Genomic DNA, 8,964 nt, shown 5'->3' on the forward strand with positions numbered 1-8,964 from the left:
TTTGGAAGCAGTTTGCATTCATGTAAAATAAATGAACTGATCTGTGTATTTACTTTATATTGTCTACATTTGTAAAAGTGTCTTGGTATCATGTGCAGTACTTAAAAGTAGTCTGAATCGCTTGCAGGAGTGGTAAAAGGCTTTACTTCTCCAGCTTTCACACCCAGATGGCAGCATTGAGAGCAATTTGGAGTTTGGTGTTTTGCGCAAAGACACTTGTAGACAGGAAGTGATCATCACCAAAGCACCAACTCAACCTGCCAAGTCACTGCCACTCACATACAGTATATGTAGAGTATTCAGTTTGCCTGGAAGTGAAAGTGATTTAACAACATGTATTAGTATTTCATATGTGTTTTTAGACATATACTACTGCATTTTATATACTTAAATGTAGCATGAAATGCAGAAATTTCTCAGGATAAAATGAAGGAAACAAGATCATGACACGGAGACAGGAGCCCATAGACACAAATAAAGGAGGGATATTGCGTTAATGTGGGTGTGACTGTTCCCTTGAGAGACAGGAGCCTGTTCCTGTTTGTATTTACTCTCTGTGTCCTCATTTAACTTCCAGCCCCTTTACGCATCTGGCAGCAACGTCTGTCGTTTTCCGCCAGTGAGAATCTCTGATGTCTTCCATGTACTGAGCCAGCTTTTTAACCTCGGTCACACCCAATGACAGACAGAGAGGGAGAGAGAGGGGGTGAGGCAGATAAATGAGCTCCACACATCAGTGAAACAAATTATAGGTTAACGTGCGTGTAAGGGAGGTGAGAGATTAGTGACTCTGGTGTGTGCGTGTGCTCAAATCTTTTGCACATGTGCGCGCTCACACGTTAAAAAAGGGTGATGAGGATGCCTGCAGTTGTTCCAGGTCATATTTGGAGTGTGTTGATCCTCCTCCATTCGTCATTGCGTCAGTTACAAAGTGTACCCTGCTGTCCTCTCTAGTTCAAAGGACACGCAGGCACATGATCAACAGTGAGGAGCATGGTGAGGTCAGTGAGTCATTTGCTGCTGGCTGATTTGGAATGAAAACATCTTGAAGTATCCGATGTGTTTTCACTCCATATGATTTAGCGGGACTCCTCAATTGTATCTCAGTCAGTGTGATCTTCGTAGCTTTCTGTCACAGGAATACCACACAAGGACACCTCAGCTGTCTGAGCAGCTGTTGCCGTGACACCATCTGTGAACACACTTTGTCCCAGAGCTCCCAACAGGAGTGTGAGAAAACACATTGTCTGCGTAACACACACGATGATGAGCGTCCTGCATGTGTGGCGTTAGCCTAGATAAAGCGGAACAAGATCGCCGTCTTCCTAGGTCCAGGGATTAATACTTCCTGTTTGACCCAGATGAGAGTTTGAATGAATCTCTTTGAGCATCAGTCAGTCTGAGGTCAGGTTAAACTAGGTAAAGTATTACAGAATAATGCTGCAGCTCCTCATATGTGACTGCATATAACTGCACTATTATTCTACCAGGTTCACTCCTGTGCTGTCACTCCTAACAACCTTAACCTCTTAAACCTTACACCTTGATCAGACCCTGGCTCGAAATTGACGTTCCCAAAACAATTGGGAGTATACCTAAGCAGATATGGGACTTATTTGTATAATTTGTTATACAACTTGGTCAGAGTAAACAATAATAAATGTGATAATGAAGTGAAGAAGATTTGGGAACCATCTGTGTGCACAGCTGCCCTCAGTACCAGGGGAGCTAGGGTTCCATGGGTTGAGTTCATTTACTCTGCTCAGGTGTAATAAAATGTTTGACTCATTTGATCTTTCCGTTTGGATTCCAAATCCAAATGAATTTCTTTCTGCACATGAAAGTTTAGGGAAGACACTGAACCCGAAGTTGCTCTCAGCGGCATGACAGCTTCCACTAGTGCGTGAAGTATTGTAAAGTGATTTGAGTAATACTAAGGTAGAAATGCACCATATGAGTGCAGACCGTGTGCCATTTCAAAATACGGGCACAAAGTAAACAGACTTAACTCCATCAATACCAAGACTTGGTAAGATGTATTAGTCAACACACAACAAGGCTTAGTAATGTCTCTCTGTACAGTTTTATTTACATGATACTATTCTGTTGTAATGCTGGATAGCAAGATTATATGTAATACATAAATATCAACACAGTTTGTTGTTTTTTCCATTTTTGTACAAATTTGCATATAACTAAGAATCAGAAAGGAAAACTCAAACGGATACATACAGTTATTTTTTAAAAGAAAAAAAAAACACATCCTTGCAGGGGAGAAAAAACACAAGTCACAGACATACGTGGATTTCAATGTGTCAGGCAGCCAAGAACACACACTTTTGCACAGGTATGTGCACATGCACGCGCACGAATACACACACACACTCACTTCTCTATGGTGCTCTATAGCAGACACACAGACCAATAGCTGTTAGACAGATGAGAAGTTACATCTAATCTCAGTATCTATTATTTTTCATAAATCTAGCTCTGGCATGCTCCTGTAGTTCTGTAAACATGTGCTGATAAACCGGGTAGCTCCACAGTCAACAGGGATTGGAGACCACACACACACACACACACACACACGCACACGCACACGCACACGCACACGCACACGCACACGCACACGCACACACTGTGCTCACACGAATGTTCTGTTAGCGCATTAAAAAAACAAACAAAAAAAAAATCATGGTTCACATACCCCAATTCCACAAATGCACTGAATACATGCGCTAACATCAGTACAATGGAAGAGGAAAAAAAGCTAATAAAACATAACAGATAATTGTCTCTCAGCAAATAAAATGTCTGAAACCCTAAGTTGAGTGATATTTCTGAAACACTAATGCAGATGAAGAGTAACTCGTGCACTTATCCCATTCATTCACACGATATTATAGCCTAATTTCACCCACCAGGGACGGGTGCTATCCTTCCTCTCAGGCCACACATTGGTTAACACAGCCCTGCACCAGGCGTCTGTGATTACAATCCGAACTCGGACCTGTTGGGGGACTCCTGTACTCCATTGCAAATGTTTGGACTCAGTGAAACGCAGAGCAATTTGTTTGTCCCTGTCTCGCATACCTCCAGGTATAATGGAAACAGCCTCACCACAAACTGACCGACACGGGCATGCTGAACGGAGGGGGTCACTGACGTCGACTATCAAGATGATCCACTGTGTGGTTCAAAGCTGATGATAACTAAGTGAGAGGGAAGACAATGTAGCTTAACACAGCAGCTGTGAGGTAGGTAAAGCTGGGAAAGACAGAGACAAAGTAACAAATCCCCTTGTGCACGGCGGCAGACACTGATTGACTTCAGTACCAATGGAGCACAGGACAAGAAGGTAGAGGGACGCAACTCGTATGGACTGTTTCTGTGTAGTCTGAATGCTTTGAGACACCTGCCTGTGTCTGACACATGACAGGGTCTGAGTAAAATGGCTGTCCACAGTTTGGCACAAAATGGCGCCTGGTATGGGTGAGAGGAGCACAGCACATCCTGAATAATTCGCCTGGTCTGCTCTTAATAAGACGATACATATGCTTAGAAAAAGAGGACTGAACAGCGGCAAAGTCACACCACAGAAAATAGGATAAAACAAACTAATGAATTAATCAAAAAAGGAGAAAAGTGATCATTCATGCATCTCCCGTGGACAGGATCTTTTCATTTTTTTTCTTCTTTTTCTCTTGAGGTTGTCATTTTGTAAATCAAGTCCTTTCGATCCTCACTTAGCCACTCGTGCCAGTGCTCATTTCAAAGGTTCGCACTCATACTCCAGTCTTTGTCAAAGGTGTTTCGCTATCGCCGCCGCCGCCGTTCGGTCAAATCTATATTCTCTGGATCTTGTCGGCCACCACCACAGGGTTCTCTTTACGGATCTTGGCGGCAGCCTCGGCCTTGTAATCGTAGGGACAGTTGTGCTTGTCAGAGTACCGGTGGATGCCACAGAACAGGTTGCCACAGCGACAGTCGAACCCTGGCAACACAAAGGTCAAGAGTCAAAACTTGTACACCATGACAAGTATAACCATTATCATATCACTGGGAAGAATATTGTGTTGCCTTCGTGTCCGCCCACTCACCTGTAAGGCCCACCCTTTTGCGGCACATGAAGCACCTCTGCTTCTTGGGTTTTGGGGTGTCACCCTTGCTTTCGTCACTGCTAGAAGAAGCTACAGGAGTAGGGCTAGAAGCAGCTGGCTGGCTTACAACTGGATATAAAGAAAGACAATAGGGACAAAAATTAGGAAAAGCCTCCTTTAAAAAAAAAATAAATAAATAATAATAATTCTACAAGACAAACTTCCTGGCATCTAAAACTGTATGCTTGTCTCTCCCTAAATGACAGTAATCAGTGTGCTCCTTATCTCTAAATTGCACCGCTTGTTTTTGGCAGAAAACAGCGCACTACTCTGAGAAAGCCTCTGGCAGGCAGCATCAAATCTGAGAATGTCTTCTGGTGTAGAGGTATTTTTAAACAGGTTTATTTTTAGGCACCCTCTATTTCTTGGAGGCTGTAAGTAAAACCATCAGTGGAGTTAAAGGTATGCGCTAAGCATCAAAAATAAACTGAAGCAACAGAGAGCCCTGTGAAGCCATGCTTTTGTGTTTTCTAGTTTATTTCTGCTTCCCTGTCTGCTACTACAAGCGTATTCACGTGTGCTTTACCAGGTTCTAGTGGTTCAGGCTTGTCCTCTCTCGAGATGCTCATCTCTGTCATTTGTTGGGTCACAGGAAGAGATCCTTGAATGGTTCTGTGGGTTTAAGATGGGGAAGGGGACCAGCCCGTCAGTCAGCCAGCAGATAATACAATTTCTAATTTAATGAAAGCTCACCCATTACCTCCAACTGTCAACCACAATCAATACTGACCTAGACATGTCTGGTGAAGAGGCAGGCGAGGTGTCGACCTTGGCTAGACTGGCTTCTAGTCTTTGGATGGCCGAGGCCTCTGAGGTAGGACTAGCAGTTGAGCCTGGAAAAGAAAAGAAATATTTTTAATAACATGTTGAAATTATAGCAAATTCATCTCATCTACCCCAAATTAATAATTTAAAGTCTCTCTAATAGTCTTGGGTCTGTAAACTTGAACACTGTCATGAAGGAATCGGCTACCTTTCATCCCCCACTAGGAAACTACAGCCTGGCCCAGAACTGGCTATATTTCAACACTTCCTCCTTATTTCTAGCTGTAAATGTGCTTGGGCACATTGATGGTTTTACAACAATAATATAAGGCTGCTGTAATCAATCCAAATTGTATTAACCTTTCTGAGAAATAGATGGAACAGCAAAATCTAATTTTTGTGTGGGGACTTACCCATTGGGCTGAGGGGGCTCATGCGGTCACTGCTCTGCTGCCGTGTCAGGTGTTCCTTGTAGCATACAGAGCACATGCCATTGGTTCTCGGGTTGCCATAGAAACCACAGCCTGTGGCACAAAGCATGGGCACCGGACTCTGGTTCGTCTCTTGAGCCATTGCTAACAGAATGAGAGAAAGACAAGGTGAGGATGCTTGACATTTTTCCGGTATGAAGAACTCGATGTGAACTGTACATAAACGCTAAAATAATGCCACAGACGTGTTTTCCTGCTGCTTTGCCTGCCAGTCTGGTTCCCGAGAAACTAGCTGCAGTATCAAGAGAGCCAACAGATAACAGGAGAGACATATTATGAAAATTCAAGAACAATGTGTCCGTTTGTCTTGACCTGACCTTTAGCCTGAATACAATAATGAGGGCTTCTCCCCAGGAAGTCCAGGGAACAAACAACACTTGCTGTGTTTTGCTCAGCACCTTTGGCAGAAGCTGGGCTCTAGCCTGCCCCACATCCTTGTTCACTGTTGTGTCCCCCTTCCATGTCCTCCATCCCCTCACCCATGGTTGCACACTGAACAGTTCATTTAAACTATCTTTCATTTTCACATACTACTTTGGGGAAAACCCTTTCCTTCCTCTTAGCCAATTTAAGTCATTTACTTCCTTCGTCTAGACACACGAGAAGCTCTGACTCACCAACAGTATCTTGACCACAAAAGAACAAACATATCAGTTCAAATAATCGTCTGTTCTTAACAAAAGACACAAGATAACAAGATGAAGATGAAAAAAAAAAAAGTGGGACGACAGCTTCAGAAAGTGTTCCCCGCCCCCTTCTTGCCACACGAGGCATTTCAAAACGCCCGGAGTCATTTCTCACCACATATACGCCCAAAAAAACAGCGTGTATGTGCGTAACTTGGCAAAACATCTAGTCCCATGACGTCGTCACCTGCCTTCGCTGCACTGCAACACAGCAGGAAGTTGTGTAATGGGAGACACTGACTTTGAGGCAACTGATCAACAACAGACTAGATGAATGAACAGGCAGACAGGAAGGCCTAGATTAAGCGGGTAAGAAGCATCCTGTCTCCGAATCATTCTCTAGCAATTCATCTGATCACATATGACACAAGCCCTCCCACTACAACTGCCACTGTACACGGCAGCAGTATCATATTTCCCCTGTAAAGAACCTTTGGCCCTGTTCTGCTGCAGCGTAGCAGCTGCTTTGGTTGGTGTGAAGCTTGTCTATACCCCGATCACGGACACAAACAAGCAAGGTGAGCACAATGTTCCCAGAGACGCTGGCAGTTGTCTCAGAACGTCCTGTCAGTTCACTCGATGTGTCCTGAACTAATGAGTGCCGTTAACCCTTTGTGCTAACCAGCAACCCCTCCTTCCACTTCCCTTTCTCTATCCCTGCATGCTATCACCGCTGTGTCAACAAAGGGTTTCCTTGGAAAAGCCCACAAAGACCTTCTTTACCATTTGTGTCACGTGCTCAACTGCTGACTGCTGAAAAACACCAGACAGGAGGATTGAACCAGAGCCTGGAAACTACCGTGGAGCCCGAAAGGAATTTTTATTTACATGTGATCGGCCATGTCCTTCTCTTTAAACCCAACAACAGCAGATACATTAACCTGATGTCTACCTCTCAAGCACAGGAAAGGGGTTAAAGGCTGAAATCAATTCATTTAATTCCTTTGAACATTTTAATGTAAACATGAGAAGTTGTATATATATGAGACTAATAACGTGTGTCATGCATTGTAAACTAAATCTGACTGGGCAAGTCAGGGAGTTTCCAGAACTAGGCAGATCACCAGTCAAGATCAATCACCACAACTTCCTTCCAACAAAACATCCAGAGCTTCACAGGAGTAAAATTATAATGAAAGAAAACTGGTCTGACTTGAAACGGTGTCGTTTGGTTTCGTCCGAACCCACGGTGAAAAGGCATATGTGTGATAATCGCAAGCAAACAAAAGGGGAAGACTGTGCTCCTGTATCAGCCGCAAGCTTAGCTCATATTTCAGGCCCGGCTAGGTTGAAAACTCCTGAGTCACACTGAAGGGCACAACAGAAAAGACACAGAGTTGTTTTGTCAAAAGCAGGGAAATAACTTAAAATGGACGAAATGTTGAGAATCACCAACAGAAGCCAAAAGGAAAGGCAGCAGCACTGGTGTTTTCTGAAATAACCCACAGTCTAGACAGTGTGGTCTCTGCTCCCTTTGTTTCTTCTTTCTTCCTTTGTCTGCAATCTCCCTGCTTCCTGTTTAGACATCTATTTGTAGCTCGCCTCTATCGCTTCATTTGCACTAATAACCCTTTTCTACGTGTTTTCAGCTAAGCAATGTGAACAACCAAGATTATATAATCACACTTAAGTACTTAGAAACGACTTGGTGGTGCCACACAGTCCTCAACATCGACCGAACCTCGTCTCAGCCAACGCAGAAACTACCGCAAACACCAGGCAAAGCTGCATTGACACTTCATTTAATATTTAAGCAAATGTTCTCTAGCAATTTCAGAGAAACTCTCTCGCTCCACTTGCCTATTCGGCTTATGAATTTTCTATTTCTAGACAGGAATTAGCTGGCTTTGGTTCCCCATCCCCCAGCTCGGGACAAACAGAAAAACAGCAACCAGCACTAGCTAGCTCCCTCCCTTGTTTTCACCCTGAAACAGACCGAGTCACGTTTTGTTGGCTTGTGATTATTTCCAGTCAAGAGGAGGACATCCCGCTGCTGCTGGTGACTACTTTATCGAGTAAAAGAAAGGAAAACAAAGCTTGTTTACCACACATAGACATCACGCATACACACCACCTGACCTTTCGATCCACCGATAAAGGTCGCCATGACCGACCATCGGCTTAACCAAACACCCCATCTAGAACCCCGATAAACTCACTTTTAAAATTCATCCTTGTTGTTAAGAAAAAAAGAAAAAACAATAATCCAAGATCATCACCTGCTGAAAAAAATCGATGAAGTTTCTCGCGAGATGACAGGAAGAGTGGCCGTCAGTCCGAGCAGAAGGAAAAAGGGTCGACGGTTTCGGGTCCCGGAGTCGTCCTTTTCTCTACCTAGTTGTGTTTTTACGCGTCGTCCTCCGTGTCAGACAGGTTTAGACGGGGTCAATGCTCCCTTCCTCGGCCTCCTGCCTATCCTCCTCTCTCTCTCCGTCTCCCGTTCCTTCTGGATGGATGTTTGTTTCCTTCTTTAGTAAGAGGAGTGGCGGATGATGTCACGGGTAAAACAACGTGTCGCCATTGGCTGCGCGCGGAGCCCCCGAGCTCTATGTACAGTTCTGCCAGACGATGAAAGGGGGGCGGGGGGTGCGGGGAATAGTCGCAATCCACACTGACCATGCGCGTAGTCCGGATTGCGTTATTACACATCTACTCGTCATCCTCCTACAAGGACACGACTAGTTTTATTGAGTAATCCCCCTAAAAGAAAGGATGAATGAATAATGCTGCTGACATGACTGAATAAAGAAGAATGCATGATTAACAGGGTTATAGTCAGGCTACATTTATCTAACAGAGAGGGCACTATTTTGCTGCTTAAGCAGCCTCGCCCCACACTGTAGGAACAACACAACAGCTGAT

General features: G+C 44.1%; 1 protein-coding gene across 2 annotated transcripts; it reads right to left on the minus strand.

Annotated features, from left to right (window-relative positions):
* Nucleotides 1-2,064: 2,064 nt before the first annotated feature.
* On the minus strand, nucleotides 2,065-8,559 carry zfand5a (zinc finger, AN1-type domain 5a). Of its 2 annotated transcripts, none has more exons than XM_084550683.1 (6): nucleotides 8,322-8,559; nucleotides 5,339-5,500; nucleotides 4,891-4,993; nucleotides 4,687-4,772; nucleotides 4,101-4,229; nucleotides 2,065-3,994 (listed from the first exon to the last, which is right to left on the minus strand). In XM_084550683.1, the coding sequence occupies exons 2-6, from the start codon at nucleotides 5,496-5,498 to the stop codon at nucleotides 3,846-3,848; spliced, it is 627 nt and encodes a 208-aa protein (XP_084406809.1). In that variant the 5' UTR covers nucleotides 5,499-5,500; nucleotides 8,322-8,559; the 3' UTR covers nucleotides 2,065-3,845. The 2 variants fall into 2 exon arrangements, with proteins under 2 accessions (XP_084406809.1, XP_084406808.1); XM_084550682.1 differs by having other exon boundaries at nucleotides 8,262-8,559.
* Between the last annotated feature and the right edge of the window lie 405 nt (nucleotides 8,560-8,964).

Source organism: Chelon labrosus (genome assembly GCF_963514085.1).
Source record: "Chelon labrosus genome assembly, chromosome: 9".
Lineage (NCBI taxonomy): Eukaryota > Metazoa > Chordata > Actinopteri > Mugiliformes > Mugilidae > Chelon > Chelon labrosus.